The 21230-nt window shown below is 38.9% G+C and overlaps 2 protein-coding genes across 4 annotated transcripts; one reads left to right on the top strand and one right to left on the bottom strand.

Annotated features, from left to right (window-relative positions):
* Positions 1–827: 827 nt before the first annotated feature.
* On the bottom strand, positions 828–16570 carry rtf2 (replication termination factor 2). Its single transcript, XM_046383172.1, has 9 exons — positions 16392–16570; positions 15859–15953; positions 15568–15661; positions 15337–15473; positions 14279–14357; positions 5062–5172; positions 4788–4842; positions 3576–3644; positions 828–2973 (listed from the first exon to the last, which is right to left on the bottom strand). Exons 1-9 carry the CDS (start codon positions 16458–16460, stop codon positions 2780–2782), a joined length of 903 nt encoding a protein of 300 aa, XP_046239128.1. The 5' UTR covers positions 16461–16570; the 3' UTR covers positions 828–2779.
* Positions 6569–13723, top strand: gcnt7 (glucosaminyl (N-acetyl) transferase family member 7). Of its 3 annotated transcripts, none has more exons than XM_046383169.1 (5): positions 6569–7450; positions 8467–8716; positions 8942–9683; positions 11507–11599; positions 12156–13723. In XM_046383169.1, exons 2-5 carry the CDS (start codon positions 8516–8518, stop codon positions 12395–12397), a joined length of 1278 nt encoding a protein of 425 aa, XP_046239125.1. In that variant the 5' UTR covers positions 6569–7450; positions 8467–8515; the 3' UTR covers positions 12398–13723. The 3 variants fall into 3 exon arrangements, with proteins under 3 accessions (XP_046239125.1, XP_046239127.1, XP_046239124.1); XM_046383171.1 differs by having other exon boundaries at positions 6570–7450; positions 8467–8629; positions 11504–11599; XM_046383168.1 differs by having other exon boundaries at positions 6573–7450; positions 11504–11599.
* Positions 16571–21230: the final 4660 nt, after the last annotated feature.

The following is a 21230-nucleotide window of genomic DNA, read 5'->3' as shown; positions in this document are numbered from 1 at the left end:
CATATATGTCCAGTGTTAAATTTTAGTGCATTTTTTTCAAATACACTGAGCAACATACTACATACATACACCTCCTACTTCTGAAAAGGCCATCCTGTTTGACTTTAAGTTTCAACATCACACTCATTTAAGTTGCATTGTGGACCAGATTTGGCTTCTAAACTAGGTGTGGTAAGTGCTGCTTATATGTATGGATATTAAATTGAGATTTAAAGTGAGAACAGAGAAACTTTCCATTATCAGCAGATGAATGTGAAAACAGCCTTCAAGTGTCTGTGAAGCTCAAACATGCAAGTGAAGTTACCATATACATATATTTTTGTTTTAAAAAAAGAATAAAAGGACACCCAAAGTAACATTTCTACTGTTCTGTTAAATATTAAATCTTATGTTGCTACTTTGAAGTAAGTGTAAGATCCGAATAAGCAACTTACTGCCCCACCTTTATCATTAGAGGACATCTGAGCAAGACCATACGTGCAGCAGCAACCCAGCAACAGGATGACATCCTCTGAATCATATTTAGAGTTACATTCAGCCAGCCGGGTGTCTCTGTCAACACTCTGAGCACTAAACCTCATAGCACACACATTTTTCACACCTTACCTGTAAACACATGTAAACTGCTGTGTATAATAAGAGCTTTTTATAGTTTGTTTTGATGTGAATTTTCCCTTGAAGGGCACAACAGGGAGTTGTTGTTACTGCTGTCATCACCGGTAATTATTGCTCTTCCTTGCAGAAAAAGCATTGTGTAAACAAGACTTACATTACAGGAGAAACACACATTAAAGTGTGAGTGTTACTTACAATAAGATAAGATAAGATGAAGATAAGATGAATTTTATTGATCCCGCAGAGGGGAAATTCACTTAGAAAAACCCAATGAACTCGTATTTGTGAGGGAAACTTGCAACTACAATAAGTTGAAGTATTTTCACAAGGTGCTGCACAATGCAGAAACAAGGAGGGGATTTAAAATATCAGTTTAATAGCATTGAATAGAAAGTTATTTGACATTTGCTTGATACACGCAAAAAAGTAATAAAGAAAAGAAAATGACTGTCCCATTGCGACAAGGAAAAACTCAATTTTGATCTCCTTTAAAGACTGTCTGGAGAAGAATGCGTAGCAAACATGATGATATAATTTCACAAAATTTGGACTTAATCTCAGCCCAAAGATGTTCCAAAAAGGGAAAAATAGACAGTTAGAGACACCTTGTTTGCAATGCAATGCAAGCATTATGTAACTACCTTACCTATAATAAACAGCTTCATAATCATTCTGATGATACACTGACTTGTAACAAGGAAAATGGTAGCTCTGTCATTGTGTCCTGAAATCCTGTTCCTGCACAATGTAACTTTGTAACTCCCCACACACACACACACACCCCGACTAAGTTGGTCAAACTAGATCATATTTTATGGAGAAAATGTGTTCTGGCTTTCCCCCTGATGTCCCCTGGCTGTCCTGCATCAACTCTCAGAGTTTTCGGAAGGAGAGATAGCCTTACTTGTTGCTAAAGTAACTGCTAACTGTTGCTGCTATTGGTTAGTCAGCTAATTCAGCCATGCAGCTAGCTGACGCTCCTAGCACAGGAGCTTTGGACTGCCGGCAGAGGAGGTTTTCAGGCCCAGAGCAGGTTACAGAGGTGCCAAAACGGGCAAAAACCGGCACTACCGTAAGTACCCCAGACATCTACCTACCCCAGACATCTATCATGACAGAGACAAAGAGACCAAAGAGGACACTGATGAAGGAAGTAAGAAGAGAAAAAAACAGAGTGAATGAGCATGAGGCCACAGAACAGTAAATCCTGGACTGGCTTTTAGCTGACGAGAGCTTTGGGGCTGGTCTTCTTACGGCTGGGAAGAAATACTAGCTGGAGTTTTACTGTGCTTGCTTGATGTTTGGCTATCTATTTTGGCTAACAAAGCTCTTGACTTGCTTAGTTTTTATTATAAGGAGATTATAGCAAATACACATGCATTTAAGACAGTGGTACGTAAGTGAATTGCAATCTTAATGCAATCTTAAAGGGCACTAAACTGCAAAAATGATCAGTTCTGACATAATGTTGCTTTAAACTGTTTTTATGTTGTTATCCCATTTTTGCAACAAACACAAATTACTTAATAAAGTCCTCTGATAAAACAGCCGAAATATTTTCTACAAAGAAGACGTGTGTCGAGCACATACTGACAGAGCTTACAAGGGAGGGGGGAGGAATTAATGATCTACATATGTTCAATACTTATGACAGAAATGACACAGCAGGATCTGCTTTAGAGATGTAAAGCTTTTGCACTTTTTCGGGTTTTTTTTTTGTTTGTTTTTTTTTTACCTTAACTGAAGAGAGTGAAAACAAGCCTATATGTGATCCGAAACCACCGTTAGAGATTACTTTAAATGTTGTCCACTAGGAGACAGCAGAGTGACAGACATAATAATGTCACCTTAGCATCAATTCTCAAAGCACCAGTGAGATCACAAAGATGTTGTTGAATACATGAGGGAGGAATTAGGTTACAAAACAAACTGTGTGAACAGCTTGGGGAGCTATTAAACGGCATGTAAACACTAAGCTACTGGGGACTGAAGGGATAAGTTGGGGATCCACAAATTGGTGACATTATTAGGGGTCATGTGGGTAATATGTATGTGTGTGTGTGTGTATGGGGAAGGCCATGTAGAGCTAGGTTTATCAGTCTTTAATGGGTCACAGTTTCTAGAGCAATCTAAAAATGTCGATCTCTGCTCTGAGCGGTAGTTACTAGAAGTGATACGGGGTGTGGGTGACCCAGTTGGATGTCTGCTCTTTGGTGCGCTTGGCAGAGCTGTGGCTAGTGAACAGGGATTTGAAGGCCTCTGACTTCTCCTCCATGTTCTGGATGGACCTCTTGGTAGTGGTGGTCGAAGACTTGGTGCCTTTAGAGGAACTGGAGGATCCCGAAGGTCCGGCCACAGCTAGGTGGAAAAATGGCAGAGAAAAACAAGAAAAAGAATGAGAAAATCTTTAAAAAGTGAAGAGGTTTTGTTGACTGCTTTTGTTCTGATAGTTTAATAATTATTTGTTCCTTTTGTTTAACAACAAACAAATGATCACACAATGAAATGAGTGGTATATGGTCACTGAATACATTACTGGAAAATTCATGTGAGACAAGAGAGGCCAACTGCAGGTACTTGAGTCAATTCAGTATTCAAACTCACGTTGGAAGAGAAATCATAGTTTGCCAAAATTTTACATTTGATCTCACGTCCAGCCAAAGCTTTTTAAAACACTCCTCCTAAACGTCATCATCGCAGACATGACTTTATACCCGTTAATTATATGAAGTATTGGATTATCCTTTTTTAAATTAACTGGCGACATTTCACACAAAACCTGCTTTTAAAACTGTTCTCTATCAGACTGACTGCCATGTTGTTTGAAGGTGGGGAGGTTTCCTTACAGTGATTCTAGCAAACACACCACACTCAACACGCAATTTTCAAATTTAGAGAGGCTGAGTCCAGATTTGCTCTTTCTTTGTTTGTATGTATCAGAGCGCCGTGTGAATAGCTACCTGACTGGCTGCTTTCACCACCATTTTGTAGTGAACTCCTTTCGGATTCTTGTGCAGGCTGTCTGTCATCTGAGAGAAGAAACAAACAGTGTGATTAAGGCAGAGAACTTCATTCAATGTTCAAACTAAGGACAGAGGTGTCACAGCGCAAAGGAAAATTCTGATCTACGCCTCATTCTCTCTCACCATCCAAACAAATTCACAATGCCACTCCTAATGAGAAACACACTGTACCTGTATATGCACAAAGGAACATCTATTGGCTTTCCACTTCACTCCAACTCTGAGACAAAAGCCACAATTTGTGTGGTTTTAGTTGGCAGAGGTACACACAACTTTCATGGGGTCTATAATGTGTCTTTACTACCAAGTCATAGAGTAATCAGTTTATTACCAATAGGATCTAAAGGGATCTGGCACTCTGCACAACTGATACGCACAGCTTACACCTTTCCTGAATGTAATGAGCACATCGTATCAGTTAGCCGGTAAGTCCATACTTTGCACATCCCATGTTGCGTAACAACATGGCTTTGTTTGGGCAGCAAGAGAACAAGAACTAGAGCTTTTAAGCTGCCATCTCTCACCAAAAACAAAATTAACTCTAGAGTATAACTCAAGTAGTCCCTGCAAGAATTACTAATTTGAGAACATCCATTATTAAATGGAGAGCACATATGAATAATCCAATGTATTGTTTTCTTAAAATGTTTGCTGAATATGTCAGTTTACTACAACAAGTGTGACACAATGAGCCAAGAAAATATGACACACCAGTGCTGGCATATCACTGCAGAACCACATTAAAATGAAGCTATGAAGACGTTGGTCACATCTAATGACCATGAGATGAGATGTGTCAGGATCCAGGCGGCTCACCACCATTTACCTACTGTACATCATCAACTGCTCACAGTAAAGTGTCAGTATAGCTGCAATATAAATAGATACAAGTCATTTAGCTTTTCACATTTTTCACTGTTATTTTACCACAGCATAGCATTTTTCTGCCTTAATATTTGATGCATCGGTGTTGCGTGAGATTTCACGTGAGTCGAATGATGGAATAACCCAGCTAACTCCTCTATAGCACATTCAAAACACTACCCAAATGAAAAAGTAGATGTTTTTGTTCGCTGTTTGGTTTTGTTTATGTAAATGCTAAATAGATTTGTGTTAGGCACATGATGCTTCAACCAGGCTTACACAAACCTTTTGATTCTGATGGTGTAGACACAGCTTCGGCTGCTTTGCTCTTCTTTGATTTCTAACACAGAAGGGGAAATGTATTGATTACAGAATTTGAAAAACATTAAAATCAAAATTATTCCAAGGCAAGTATCTGACAGGATGCACTATTTTCCAAAATGTACACATTTTGGAGGAAAATATTATTGATAAGCAAGCAAATCACTCTCAAGAACTCAAGGAAATACTTTGAAAGAATCTATTATTTCGTAACTGTTCTGTGTAAATTTAAGCTCACCTTAATTTTGGCTTTGGTTCGTCTCTCTTCCATCTTCTCCTTCAGCTTCTCCACCTCCTCTTTAGTGCCATTGAGCACAATGACATCCTCATCTTTAAACGGGTCACCACACTAAAGCACAAACATAGCAGCACAGGTAAGAGATACTGACAGATAGAGCAGAAAAACTTGGCCAAAAATGTACGGACTCATCATAAATATCTACATAACTTGACGGGTAAGAAAAGCAAGGCAATTCTTCCTGCGGCAAATTAATTTAGAAGTCTGTGTTGTTGTTGTCTCAAGTAACGCACAACTATGGAACACAATGATTGCAATGAACATCAAAACTGTTGGTTGCAGACCTAACTGAATTGTGGGGGGTAATTCAGTGCAGTTCCCTCTTTGCATACTAATCCTGTGCTGAATTGGAGGATGTCATATTTGATCCACGCTGTGACTGTAATGAGCCTCAATTTGACTGAAGCCAGTTCCTAAAAGAAGCATCATCCAGACACATCTACAAACCATTCAAATGTGTAAGCCTCTTTAAGAGTGCACGAGATTATGCTTTAATATATTTCAGGTGCACAACAGGTGAAGCCATGCACTTTGACTTGCAAAGCAATGCTTTGTACATACAGCTTGAAAATTGCTTGTGAGTTACTTATGGCAGGGACTGGATTCCTGTAATGGCAAATAGTAAAATAAGTCAAGCTATTTCCATACCCAACCGCATACATTTGTTTGTTCTTTTTTCCCTTTGTTTTTTCACAAATACTTAAGAAGCACTGAACACTTTTAAATCTCATTCTCTCCTTGCCACATCACTTTGCTGTGAATTTGCATGCAAGCCACACTTGGTTTACTCTGTGAGGAAAACAAAGTGAAGAAGACTGAAACAGGCAAATTCAGTCATTCATTCAGTCAGGCAAACAGACATGCAGTAACTATTTTGAATTGCCAAACAGAAAATTGTGTATTGTTAAATTTACTTCTTACTAACGGAATATCTGACTGAACTAATCCACACACATGTTTTAATGTCTTTTAAACTTGTCCACCCAGAATTATAAACAGAAATCAGTAATGTAAACAAACATTGGCAGCTACAGTATGCTTTGTTTCACTGAATGAAACAATAATCTGTTTATTGCAGAGCTAACTTAACAATGGTGTATGATTCAGATGAGTCTTTCCTTTGCATGCAGCTTGTGCACTGAAATGCTATTATTTGATTTATCCATAACAGAAATTATTTACACAAATAATGAAAAAAGGTCAAAATACCTCTGTGTAATATCCACAGTGAAACAAGCTTGCTGAAAAACCAAAAACTAAACATCTGATGGCGAAAAAGCTCTAAATAATACTTTTGTATATAGAAAAAGCACGATGGGAGGCGGGCAACACAACCCATATACAAACACAAATATAAAACCCCTGAGTAACCAGCAGGGGACCTATTGTGTTGCTGTAATGCAGGCTCAGTGGGTGTGAACTCTGGCCATGTGCTCTGTTCAACACAAGAGAGATAATCTCAGGAGCTGACCAAGCGGCAAACAAACTCTGCGGCTGCTGCTCGGAAGTCGGCCACTCTGCTGCTGCTGTTTTTACCCAAAATGACACTGGCCACCGGTGAGCTGGGCACCTTATCAACAGGTCAGTGAATAAGTCAACTGGAATCTTGTTTCAGCATTACAACATCTACTTCACGAGTCAACACGAATGTGAACAAACGGACAGTGACCATGGGGGAGGCTCTGTGGATAATCCAATATATGTGCCTTTAACTGGACAGATGAACTGGATTACAAACCCATTTAAGAGAGAAAAGAAAGAAACTTGAGGTAAAGGGGTTTAGAGGAGAAAAAGCAGAAAACAAGAAACAAAAAAAGAAAAATTCAAACGCACCAGTGAGTAGGAGATTGTATGTGGAGGGGAGGAGGGGAGTGGAAAAAACCTTAGGGAGAGAGAGTGTGTTCCTGTGTGTCAGGTGTGTGCGTGGGTGTTACTGCTGGTAACCAGGCAGAGATGGACCTTGTCTCATGGGGTGTGGGGGGAGCGGCTTCATCAGCGAAGCATATAACTAGAGAAAAAAGCATTCTGTCTCACTGACAGGGTCTCAGCCTCACAGCCTCCCATGCCACTTGCTTCCAGAAACAACAACAAAACAATACTGATAACCAAAATTAGTTCAAATATATAACAGAAACTGCTCCTGCTGCTGGTGTCCCTGCTGCTGCTCATGATGGCGCCAACGGAAATGACTTGTGTTCTCTGTTGGACTCTGGATGGAGTGTACTAACAAGCACGGAGAAGCCGCTTAAGTTACCTTGATCAGAACAGGCTCTGATGTCAGATGTTTTACTTCTTCATCATAAGGACTACAGACTGAACTGCCTTGAAGGTAACCCACTCACCTGGCACTGTCTTTGCATACAGTATCCACATGTCTGTTTATATGTGTTGCATTGACATAAGTTTTAGATATGTGATCTAGACAGTAAATACAAAAGATAGATATAATCCCAAAATGAATGCTTGAAATGCAGAATTATTACTGCCTAAAGCAACAGACCTTTGTCCGAGCAAAACAAATACTCCTAAATAAACACACAAAAGAGCATTCAAGCAGCAAGCTATTCCTTATTTACATGGTACATGTTTTAGGAAATCACAACTGAAGATTATGGGCCTTACTGATGTGGGATATTTGTTAATAATGATGATAATATTAATAATAATTATTATAATAAATTCTTCCCTTCAAAGAGATAGGCTCTTCAATACAAAAATGCCTTTATGGCCGATACTAGAAGCAGCTTGGAAGCTTCAGAGGGTCCTTAAGAATATTAGGTCAATGTGTTTAAAATATAAACATAATTTAAATGATAAGCAGATATGCTGCCCGGCATCACTTTCATCTATTTACCAAGCTCTTAACAAGCAATTGTACAGTTGTTTTAAATGACAACTGATTATCAAAATTGTAATTAATACATTTTCTACTAACCAACTAATTCATCATTTCAGCATTAGTATCAGATCACCATGCTGAATGAAAATATTCATCACAAAAATCTCCATTATTTCTCTCTACTCTTTCTGCCTGCCTCTATATTTAACTGAACAATTTCAGTTTTATTTTGCATTTTGGCTGGGGCACAATAAATATCAGACTAAACTGAGATCGATTAAAATCCTATAAACTTCAGAAATGCTTCTTTCAAAAAGATGAGCCAGTGATATTGCCATTTATGCAACGCATTTCCGATAACAGTCATTAATAGACTATATTTGGTACACTAATCTACATTCTTGAACTGAAAACTTCAAAGCCAACCTCATTTTTAACCCTATTTAATGTCTCTCAGGGGCCCAGGGACTTACTGCAAATAACCAATCTGGATGTCTTTATTGCAGGAGTTGTATCTGTGGTGGTGCTGTCTGGATACGGTGAGGCAGAGCTATTATGTGCCAGCTTGAAGGGGCGAAATGCAGTTTCCTGTTTTGCCTGGGGATCACTATTGTTATCTGTGGAGTTATTTACTTGAGGACACCAACAGAGCCAAAGCCCCAAGAGCCAGTAAGCTGCAGGCCCTTTTCCACTGAATGTAAAGCTTTTCTTTCAAGCATGGAGGAGAGAATGGAGTGGTACGAACGTGACTGCCAGGTATGTTGTTTATTCTCTAAATATATATGTACTTTCTTGTTTCATTTCTGAAATCTAGGTTAAACTCTTGAGTAATGAAATGCACCAAAAAATTCTAGATAAAATCTTCAGTCACATATTTTTTCATTATGTTTGAGGAATGGGAATCACATAAACAAGATTCTGCAGTTTAGCAATATACTAAAACGAATGTAAAAACTAACAAACAAAATTTTCCGTCTCCAGGTGGAAAGCTATATCATGCATAATCACCTGCAGTGTTCCAACTTGACCAGAAACCTGCACTTCATCACAAGACCTCTGAGCCGTGAAGAAGAGGACTACCCTTTAGCATTCATTTTGACTGTTCACAAAGAGCTGGAGCTCTTTGTGCGCCTCTTTCGAGCCATTTACATGCCACAAAATGTGTACTGCATTCACGTAGATGCCAAAGCCCCACGGGAGTACCACATGGCTGTACAGAAGCTAGTCGGCTGCTTTAAAAACGCCTTCCTTGCCAGCCAAAGCGAGACAGTGACCTACGGCGGGTTTTCTCGTCTGCAAGCAGACTTGAACTGCATGAAGGATCTAGCAAATTCTAACATAGGCTGGAGGAAGGTGCTGAATCTGTGTGGACAGGATTTCCCTATCAAGAGCAACCTGGAGCTGGTGCAGTACATGCAGAGCAAAGAGTGGAGGGACAGAAACATGACGCCTGGGGTCAAGCAGCCAGTGTCTATGAGGCACAGGACACAGCTCCAGCACAGGGAGGTCATGGGGTCACATGTAGCTGTGAAAGTGCCAGGACTGAAGAAAGGTCCTCCTCCACACAACCTGCAAATTTATTTTGGAACAGCCTACTATGCTCTCACAAGGGATTTTGTAGACTTTGTCCTGAATAGCCAAACAGCTCACGACCTGCTGGAATGGTCCAAAGACACATTCAGTCCAGATGAGCACTATTGGGTGACACTCAATCACATCAAAGGTAAACCGTCTGACATGCAATGACCTCTACTGTTGATTGCGCAATATGTTTTAAGTGTGATTATGATGTTTTATCAAAAGGAGACAGGAGATACAGAAGCACAATCAATGCACCAAGGTCAAACAGCACAGGTCAGGATTACAAGTTTACACAAACTCTTTGATTTTTGTTGCAACTGGAGTCAGAGGTGGAAAAAGTTGCAACAGCAGCAATGTTACCAACGTTAAAACTGTGTTGGATGTAAAGTCTTAGATTGGTCTTAAAGTGAACCACAGCACTACTGAAACGATTACACGTGTCCCTTTTTATACAGTCTGTTGAAGGTAAAAAAGGCTGAATGTGGGAGCACTGTAGTTCCATCTCCAAGCAAGCAGTAGAGGTAGTAACAGCACCTAATCAATGTCAATGTTAATAATGTGACATGCATGCAATCCACCGCTGGGGGATTTAAAAAGCCACTACAAGAACCGCAATTGAAAATGTCTGTGAAGGAGACAACGAGGGTCGGCAGTCCCTTGGCCTGGAGGCAGAGATGTTAAATGATGTTATTCATTAGAAAGCAATGTCCAACGAGTACGTTAAACATTACACTAGATGCCAGCGCAATACACATCGTACCTGTTTTGCTTCCGGGACACAGTCATTCCGGGACACAGTCATTCCGGGACACAGTCATGCTGTCTAAACTCACACACAAGGCCTACCTTTGTTTGGTTCTGTGTGTGTGTGTGTGTGTGTGTGTGTAAGGGGGGGGGAGGGGCAGGTGAAATGACAGAGCAACGCCGCGGCAGTATTGCATAATCTATGTGTATTAAGAGCTACTGTAGCACTGGTACCGAAGGAAAATGCCATATGACAGCATTTAAAGGCATTGGAAAATGATAAATAGTTCATCGTATGAGCTTATGGATCACAAATAGTTTTCATAATAATGATGATTCATAGCTATAGTAATAAGGAACAATACTGTATCAGCAAGTCCCAAGGTCAAATCTGAAGTACCGTATACTGAAATGACAGCTTCGCACATTCTACACCAAAAGACTGGCATGTTAGCTATAAAGAAATACTGCTGTTTTTCTGGTCCAGGGAACTGACCAAAGAAGTTGAAATTAGTCCCATTAATTAAGTTTAACAAACTGTCCCTTAGACAACAACTGCTCCATGGTGGCAATAAGAAATATTTTTAATATTATTTTTAATATTTTTTAGTATTAAAACCTTTTAAATACTAAGATTTTGCCATTATTTAAGATTTCACCTGTCAAAATAAAGCAAAGATACATATGCTTAAGGACTTATCAACTGTTTTGTTTTGGCTTGTTTTGATCTTCATAGGGCCGAATTTATATATGGAAAATTACACCTGTTTAAAGTTAAGTAAATATGAGCCCTAGGTTGGATGCTTCCCATAGAAAAACTTAAGGAAGTGGCTGTATACTGCTCTTAATTGAAGGTCTGAATGTTAACTAGACGTATGAACGAGGTGATGCTGCGCTAAAAACAAAATAAAAAAAAACAAAAACAAAAACAAGAAACTTAACTGGACATGCTGCATGATGAGATTTACATATAATAGGTTTCAGTTTTACAGGAGAACAGGCTTTAAAGATAAGGGCTGGCTGGTTTGGCACATCTGATTGACTTCCTCACGTAATAAAGACCAGGACACAGTCACTTTAATAAGCTCTTCTATGGGAAGCATCCAAAACAGTCCCCCACACAATGGATATGACAGTCGCAAACCAAACTGATTATATCCTTGTAATTCAGTTAGGAGACATAATCATGATTAATTTTGTCTTGTTATGTGTTTGAAGAAGCTCCAGGCAGCCACATAGATGGAGGCTGGGAAGGAGACATCCGGGCAATCAAGTGGAGGGACCAAGAAGGAATGACACACAATGGCTGCAAAGGTATAGCAGTGGAGTGGATGTATAATAATGAAATACGATTTTATTGATTAATCACTGTACGACAAAGCTTATCTTTGGTGTAACATAAACTAGTCTTGTTCAACATACTACCTAAATATATACTATATAAATGTCACTGCAGACTAATTTGAGATGACATACTCTCTAATAGGTTTAGTCTTTGTTTTATATGAGTGCAATGCCCACTGAACTCTTATTCCATTGGGTAGGGACAGACCGATTACCACACATCCTTAAATCCTGAGCAATATACATTCCAAGAGTAGATCAGATGAATGGTACACACAGAGCTTTGAAATTAAATGACCTTTCATGGGTTAAAAGGTTGCTAAACAGTAGTGTTTTTTGTTATGTAACCAAAACATAACAATCCAAAATCACTGCAGTAACAAAAAATCTAGCTAAAAACACACACAGCATCATAAAAGCCCGGACATTCACAATTCTATGACTAATCAGACTCATTAATAATATCTAATAATAACTAATATCTAATATGCAAGCACAAACCAAACCTCTTCCTGTCATTTTTCAGGGTATTACGTACGAGATATCTGTATCTATGGAGTGGAAGACTTGCCATGGATCATCAAAAAGAACAGCATGTTTGCCAATAAGTTTGAGAGTAATACTTTCCCAGAGGCACTGGACTGTCTGGAGCAGTGGCACAGGAACAAGGTGCTGAACCAAGCAGCTGTTCCCATCGAGCCATCATGGCTGTTGGCCACACAGATCAACTCAAGGAGCAGAAACTTCAACAGCAGTACTGGAGCATGAAATGGCTGTTGGTGCCCTCAACAAAACTTGTACTGCACACAGCTCAGATTATTTACACAGTAAGCTGCGCAGGAGCACAGCTACTGTGTATTTATTTATGTAGGAAACTGTAAGATGGACGTTCTTTTTAATAATCAGATGACTGATATAATATCTTTACGGTAAGCTGATGCAGTTAAAGTACAATGTATCCACTTTTATCCAAGTAAATAACAGATACTTTTTGAGATATTACACTACAAAAAGTATTAGACAATGTACCTAATATGCAGTAACTATATAATTTAATTAAATGTTTAATATCGTTGCTTTTATTATATTATTTATTATTATTAATTATTATTAGGGGGCGTACACATGCAACATAAATCCACTTAAACATGACATGTTCATCATATTTACCAACTGTCTACACCATGCCAGTTGTACGTGAAATCAATAAGGAGTCAGCAAGTTAGGAAACTGTGTCTTGCCTAATAAGCCTATCTGAGCATATCTATCTGCAGTCTAGAGATACTCCTAATGACTTATTTCCTTAGACCAGGCAAATACTCTGAAAGTAAAAAAACAAACAACAGTCAAAATTGAGCACATAATCTATATGGTTAAACACTGTCCAAGAAATAGTGTGGATATTCTAAGAAGCATTTCTAAGCTCCTATTCTGTATTGTTTTTATTATCTTGGGTGAAGATCTCATCACTACCTAATCATATCCATCACATCCATATTGCAGACAGTCAGTTTACTCTAAGACGCACTGTAACTTTTTTTTACCATTTCAGGCCATATTTCTGGCAAAGTCAAACAACTGATCTGTGCCAAGACATTTTTTAACCACAAAAACAACAGCAACAACTGGATATCATCTGCTGTCTCTACCTTAAAATAGCCTGTGCATGAGAAATTACAGCCATAGCTTTAAAGTTACAAAAAACTAACAGGTCAGGACCCAAAGTGGTCTGCTTCTGTTTTTGTCAGATTCCCATGCGACTCCATTTGGGAGAGAGCAACAGTGAAATCCACAGGAGGCTATACACATTTGAAGAAATATTGTCAAGAATATGTAATGTCTTTGGCTTAGGTGGTTTTGTGGCCACAGTTTCCACTTCGAACACTGATGACAAAAAGAATGCCATGACATACAAAAATTGGACACTGGAAAATTATATTATAATTCCAAGCACATTTCTGGTTACTAGTACTATGTTTGTTATTGCCATTGCTACTGTTGTTGTCTAAGTTCTATAAGTTACGAAGAATAAGTTTGGGTAATGCAAGATAAAAAGTAATAATGTATAAAATAAATATAATATTTCCAAAGACATGTTGCCTCAGTTTTTTCATTTGCTTTGCAGCTGTCGTTTTGCATTACCTATGAAAACTAGCAACACAAAACTGTTTACTATTCATTCAACCACATTGTATTGTGCGTTGTATTATTAAGTCTGAAATTTTGAAAACAATTAAACACCCCCTAAAAGAAGACTGTTAGGCTAATTGTCTGCCATAGTGGTGAGAATGTCTCCTCAGATATGAACGCTTAAAAATCGATCTGTTTCTTTTTTCAACAGTTTTGGGAGATTATACCATTACACACATTACTTCCATCTGATTAATTGACTGTACATCTGGAGCCATGTCATTGCCAGAATGCCACAGTGTGTTATCTACATCGATAACAAGTCTGCCTATTAAACAAACATGTGAACAAAACAACGAGTCACTGCCAAACACTGAGTGGTGTGAAAAGGAGAATAGTTGAAAGGAAAGATTAAACATCTGTGAGGAAAATCAAAATATCTTCATAGCTATCAAACTACTGGTCCACCAAAGAAAGCTGGAATAGAGGGACTGGGGAAAAATATGAAATATTGCTCACCTTGTGGCAGATTTCTGTCTTGACCTCCTTCATCGCCCTGTCAGAAAATACGCAGCCACAGGTCTGCAGGTAACAGAATCTAAAAATGGAAACATTGGAGTATATAATATAATTTGTTTCTTGAACCTTTGCCAAACTTCCTGTGCCAAGTGAACAGTATCAATACTGGTAACACATATGAGGTGCATTTTTCTAACCTTGTTTATTCTAAACATTTAGATGAGATTTAACATCAGTGATGAGAACCTTCTAATGAAATGTTTTTGCAACATTCATTTAATTCAATAACACATCATCCTCCACAATCCATTTGAAACTGTAAAACAGCCACCACTGTTGAATGTGTGCTCGAGAGGCTGCATTCAAATTTCCATTGCTTTGAATCTGAAATAGTCTGAGTCTTTACCGAATTTCCACACAGTAGAAAGCCCCTGTAATGTGAGAGTAGGTTCATTCAAATGAGAAAAAACATCACACAAACAGGTTTGTCGTGTAAGAAACCCAGTCGCTGCCACCAGGAAAAGTATCCACAATAGCAGGCCTTCTACTGGTGGTAACAGCTGATATCTCTGTGGACGGCAGATTAATTATTTTTAACATTAATCCATTTTGGGCATCACCCAGAATGAGCACCCCTCTTCTACACAGTGAAAGAGCTAACCATTATGTTATGTTTTGACCCAACTAACCTTCTTCTAGCTACTTTTGGCAGTTTATTATTTTTCTGAACACTAGAGGGTATAGTTGAGTGTATCTTCCCCAGTACAACTGGGCTAGTTGTGTTACTTATAGGTTGAAAATGGAATTTGACTGATCTGAAAGTGAAAATTACTTCTGTTTTTCCTAAATCCCTGTTTGGGAATAGCAAACACAATGTGATCAATACTGAATCTGCCAAAATTGTAATGAGTCTGATCTAATGAGCAGATATTAAACTACAGTAAACTAGATCTTTCAACCAAATAGATGAGTTTTTTTAATTATAATTAACACATTATACTTGACATAGTGAAGCTCCAGCCTCATTATTCATCCTGTGGACCATTTATTATTGTTACCTGTGCTTGCCATTCATCTCCAGGCCAACAACGGGGCAAATAAACATGCCACAGTGACCCTCATATCGGTCTCCTTTAGTATTTCTTTGCTCTCCCTCCCACTCAGGGTTATCAGTCAAGTTCAATTCCTTTACATCCTGCAAAGGATACAGATGGATAAACATGCAAACAATTATATATGAAATCAAAAACAAATGCACACAAGTGTATACAGTTTCAGTGTTGACATGCCTTGATCCCACGGATGTGAGCTACAGCCTCAGCATTAGGTCTCTCAGCAGACTTATCCAAAAGGTATTCAATGATAGCATCCTTGTTATAGAGCCTGAAACATAACATAGAGCAGACTTTAAGAATGTACTGTGCTGTAATAAGCAAACATTTATAAATATGAGTAATATGATATGGTTCCGTGACACGAATGCAATATGGTCAGTCAGTATGTCACATCGTCAAAGCCTCCATTACACACTTGGGCAGCTAATTTTGGCTGACTGACGACGTACAAAAGTCAATTCTCACCTTCCCATTTCACAGGCGACAATAGGGCGTCTGAGTTTCTCCTGGCTTAGGGCACAGTATTTCCATTTGGCAACCAACTCTGCATTTTTATCAACCTAAATTCATGAGCAGATATGAGTCAAATGAAAGCACAGCAAACACACATATAACAGTAGTAACAATAGCAGTATAACAGTAATTATTTTCGTCTTTAGTCTGTGACGACTAATCTAGAAAGGTTAGCCAGTGAGTTGTTGAATAAATGGCTCTTTAGTTGTTGAGTTAGACAAGGTGTATGCTGTATGTACATAACGAATGACGACACCGCAAGTGACCATTTCTTCTATATTGAAATAACTGAATGAGTCGTCAATAATTTCCAGGACAAACAGCCATTTCCCTCGGGATCAATAAAGTATCTATCTATCTCTCTATCTATCTATCATAACGTCAATAATAATACTTTGTCAGTCTGTTAGCTGGCTAACAGTTAGCAAGCTTTCAGCAACATCGCTGTTGTAATTCATTTGAAAAGTAAGACAAAATAAGCACACCTTTTCGACTTTTTTGGGGCCTTTCACCAACTCATGTCTTTTGGGAATCGTTCCTCCATCACATCCCATCTTGAAAGCTAATTTTTTAAGTTTAATTACCTAAGTAGCTTACAATATACAACGCGGCTAGCAGGCAGGAAGTTCCAAGGTTGTAAACAAACAACGAGATATTGGCAAAGCTCGCGGGATGTGTGAGCAATTTGATGCCGCCCTCTAGTGGCTGCAAACTTTTCCGGTGTATTTAGTAGCTTTATCCACAATGTGGCAGCATCACTACAAATATCAGCTTAGTAGTTTCTATTCAGCATATGAAGCTAGTGAAAATTCAGTATTTACCCTTAAAATATGAGCATAATATGGGCATAGCCAACTAATTATTAAGGATAACTGTAATTAATTACTTTATATTTTGTTTTTTTTAACCAGAGCTTTATAGAGCTATATTAGTTTTCTAAAGCAGTTTATACTACTGTAGCTATGCATGTAAACATGAAAAACATTAAACAGATGACTGTACTGATGACTTTACTGCCCATCCATCTATTAGACATCTTTCAGGCAGCCATTAAACCCAGAACTAGTAAGTGACATTAGTCTGGCTTTCAGGCTCGTTGTCAGAGTGGTCTAAAGATGAAAGTTTTCTTGGAAGATAGTTCAGTGACTGCTAATGAGATCTGTTTCCTGTGCCTTACAGGCTGCAGATTAGTTTACTATCGATGGTGCTGTCCAAGAGCGACCATTAGTTTGGGGAATACCTCAGTGGAGAGATCTCTGGCGGCATGAAAGATAATCTGTGCAGAAAAGAAGACTGAATAAAAACACAGCACTGGACTTCATTTTGGCCGAGAAAATAGATTTCAACCTCTTTACACTTACCGCACGTCGACAGCTGCTACTGTGTTTCCCAAATTGTGGGAAATTAACAAATATAAACAAAAAAATTAAAAAAAATCTCCATTTTGGCTGTTGGTTCGATTGGTTCTTCCTGTAATTTATAAATTGTGTTATGTGTCTTATTGAATTTCCCCCCTTTCTCACACAGAGCTAAATGTTTAGTATGGATTTTCATTAGAGGCAATGGAGTGAAAGCTCTGTTAGCAAACTATCTTTGAGAGCGTGCAGCACCCCAGGCTGATAGTGCAAACCAACACCTCAGGAACACACAATGCACAATGGCCACTGGACAAAGGGGAGAGAACAATGCTTGTCTATCCGGGTCTCATATGTTTTGCTGTTTTCAAAACTGCAGAACCAGATAGCTGTTTTCCACATGCCATCATAGATTTGTGTATTCATGATAGCTTGTACCTGATGCGCCTAATCATAAAACCATACACTCCTACAGAGATCTCTTTAGTGAAAAGTGACTTAAGTCTTTCAGGTTACAAACACCAATTTAAGGCAGTTTCCAATTTAAACCTATTACTTAAAAATACAACTACCACCACAAAGCTCGAGAAACACAGCACAGCACTTCGTCAGAATTTACAATAAAAGGAGGGCACAAATGTCAAAGGGGAAGTACATTCTGTCTGTGAACAAGTAAAGGCGAAGTTCCCAGAACCAGATATGCCAGACTAACAAAAGCTCATCACATTTTTGATTGATAACACGAAGCTGAACTTATTAGCTACATCTAGGAACTGTAACCAGCTTCATGTACTAACTTAAAATTGCTACCTTAAAATGCAGGGCATTTGCTTTAGCAAGTGAGAAATAACATTTCTATTTGTGAAAAGTGGAACAAACAAAAGAGAGCAGATTATTTCTTTTTAATCAAGCTATAAGCTATATAATCAAGCTTCCAGTACACTTAATTAATTACAGTATGTACACTATTTTGACATGTATTAGATTTATGTATGTGTGTATGTATCTTCTTCAGTTAGTTGAATCTGAAGAGTTTGCACAGCTGAAATACAGCTTCCTCTTCCCCAAATCTCCCCCTCCAATTGACCTCCCTATACCACACATATCTTCCTGGCCGGCTATGGTACTACCCAGGACGGCTGACCCAAAGAAAACCCCAACCACCAAGAGCCAATCCAACCTCATGTTTATACTTCCATGATGAGTCCAGCCTGCCCAATCAGGCTTCCACTGACTGGCCTTGAACTGAAACCGTATACATCTTAACCATCCCAGCCATCCGAAGCAGCCAGTGGAGACCAAGGCTGCATTAATTGCATGGACCAACCCTGGTAGTGCACCGAGTCCAATGCATTTAGCATTTCTAATTGGAAAGGAATTGCTGTGTTTATATTGGCGTTAGTTGATAGAGTTGGACCCTTAGCCCTCCAGCCAACAGAGTTAAAGCCTTCTGAATGAGAAAAACCAAACTGGCAAGTCCCTGAAATCTCTCTCAACAGAGCTGGCAGGAAATCTTTTGGAACAGAGTAAAGGAATATTTACTCAGATTTATCAAGAGGAGGCTGAGAAGGTGAATCTATTTTTCTGTCAGATTTAACCTTAAATCTGTAGGGTACTAATTTGCTTAGTGTTAACTAGAGTGATGCTGTGAGGGCATAGAATGACTTTTTTCTCCCAAAGGCCTTTTTTTCCCTGTAAAATGACACAATAAAAACCACAAAGGAGAACATCTAGTCTGTAGGACAGACACATTATTATCTCGAACAGGTTTGCAGGCAATAAATATTTTCATTGTAAATTAATCTGTCAGGGTTTTTTTATTAAGTCTGGCAGTCCAGAACCCAAAGATATTTAATTTCTAATTCTAAGAGAAATCTAATCTAATCTAATCTAAGAGAAAAGAAAATACACACATTTTAGAAGCTGAAAAAACACCCTGCAAATGCATCCTTTGTAATTTACCAGTATATATATTTATAATTTAGAATCATAAATGAATTTAAGTAATACACTGCATGAATTGTCAAGCACTATAATTAAAAAAAATCTTTGAACTGAAAAAGAGATAATAGAATATAAAAGCTGTTGTTATGACAACTACAGTGGATGGAGTGACACCATGTGCAAGCAGCCTCATGTCAAGAATTTAATTTAAATAATTCTACTGTTACCACAACATTTCCCCTCAATAAAAAGCCTGCTATGAAAGAATATTCTGTTTGTGCTTTTAAGTTGAATAGGGAACAATGATGTGCTCAGTTTGCTCTAACACCATGTATCAAGCCATGTGCAAGTTCATGTACCTAACATATAATGAGAAATCCAAAACCCTGGAAAAAGCACAGTACATCCAACATGGGGATTGCAATGAGTTACCACACACACCAGTCGACCACAATTATTTTCTCATTCCTTTTTCTGTTTATGTTGAAACTCACATAGCTTAAATTATGTCAGTTGGAAACGTTGCCCATAACTAATTTTTCTATCCGCTTGGTCTGAGCAGTATAAGTGTTATTAACCCACTAGAGCTTTTACCACATTTTGATATAGATTTTTGATAGCTTGTGCAGTAAAATATGCCACACATGCTGGTACTAAGTCATAGACAGGGTATCAGAACTGGAGTTTTACTTTTACTGCATGATCAGAGTAAAATTCCATGTCTTAAGGATTCGGGATTATTTTAGATGATTCAAATTAGATTTGGAAATACTAAACATAAGTCAACAGCTAGGTAACCAGGTCTGTAGCTCAGCTTCCAAGGTGAGACTGTTAAAGAAAAACACGTCCAATGTTGCCATGATTCCTCCAGCGGATGACTGCAGATCATTTTCCCTTGTTGCACCAGTCTGCTGTGTGACAGTTTAAATCCATCAGCTGCACTTAAGTGTACAGCTCAACATTTTATTTACCACAAACTTCATGAGGCAGTGGGACCTTTAATGATACCAGCCAAGCCAAGACGCAGGCTCGTGCACCAGGACACACACACGCGCACACACACACACGCAGTCCACCTGGACACATTTTTAACATCAGCCCATTTATGATTATCTTTTCCACTGTGGCAAACCAGTTCTGAACACCCGCAGACACAAACCCTTAACAGACAAATGGATGGATGCAGGCGCACACGCATTCACAGTCTGTATAGGCAGACAACCATATGACATACGCTCACACACATATGATCCTGTGTGCGTCCTGACAGCTGTGACTAGAGAAGGAAAGTCTCCATACATCACTGGAGGCTATAAGAATGGAACAATTGCTTGTGAGCTGGCAGCACAGACTCAGTCACATCTCATTTGCTTGATGGGATGCCCAAAAGGTTCTGACAGGCTTCTGGCTATGATTGGTGCGGCGCTGGGTGATGGGAACATACCTGTGGCTGCCTTGTGTACTCTGTGGGCACGTGGTGAAGGCTAAGCACACGTAACAGCTGAGGCCTGGCAGCGACGGTAGCTAAGGTTCTGGGTGTCCACGCCAGCCGCCACCTCACCATAGCCGACATGTCTTCAGCAATAATAAAACTCACTCTCACATTTTTTTTGCTTTTTTTTCTTACTCTCACTTTCACCTCGTCTCGTGCCCTCTCTCACTCTCTCCTGCCCACACACACACTCGCATTAAACAGACGTGAGGGGAAACTGTGGGTGATTCTGTGTAACGCTGCGCCACGATGAGCTCAGTGCTAACTTTGAGTGTTAACCAAAAATCCATTTGGAGAGGGGCTGTTATTTTGAGTTTATTAACCTGACTTCTTAGCCAGTAAATGAACAGTTCAGCAGTTTGAGATTGATGCCACTCTTGTCTGGCCAGTCGGTATACAACCAGCTGACTTAGCATAAAGACCGGCAATGGGGAAATAGCTTGCAAGAAGATAACAATCACATACCTGTGTAAAGCACACTAAATGACCCTTCATGGCTTGTTTAATCTGTGCAAAACTCATGGTGTGAAAAT

The sequence above is a fragment of the Scatophagus argus genome, chromosome 3 (assembly GCF_020382885.2).
Source record: "Scatophagus argus isolate fScaArg1 chromosome 3, fScaArg1.pri, whole genome shotgun sequence".
Lineage (NCBI taxonomy): Eukaryota > Metazoa > Chordata > Actinopteri > Scatophagidae > Scatophagus > Scatophagus argus.
This window is presented reverse-complemented; position numbering and strand designations above follow the sequence as displayed.

Coding starts and splice junctions, on each gene's coding strand:
- gcnt7 (XM_046383168.1), top strand. CDS start 8,516: ATGTGCCAGCTTGAAGGGGCGAAATGCAGTTTCCTGTTTTGCCTGGGG. Junction 8,717..8,941: donor GGTACGAACGTGACTGCCAG/GTATGTTGTTTA, acceptor TTCCGTCTCCAG/GTGGAAAGCTATATCATGCA. Junction 11,600..12,155: donor GACACACAATGGCTGCAAAG/GTATAGCAGTGG, acceptor GTCATTTTTCAG/GGTATTACGTACGAGATATC.
- rtf2 (XM_046383172.1), bottom strand. CDS start 16,460: ATGGGATGTGATGGAGGAACGATTCCCAAAAGACATGAGTTGGTGAAA. Junction 15,662..15,858: donor GTCGCCTGTGAAATGGGAAG/GTGAGAATTGAC, acceptor GTTATGTTTCAG/GCTCTATAACAAGGATGCTA. Junction 3,645..4,787: donor TACACCATCAGAATCAAAAG/GTTTGTGTAAGC, acceptor TTCTTCTCTCAG/ATGACAGACAGCCTGCACAA.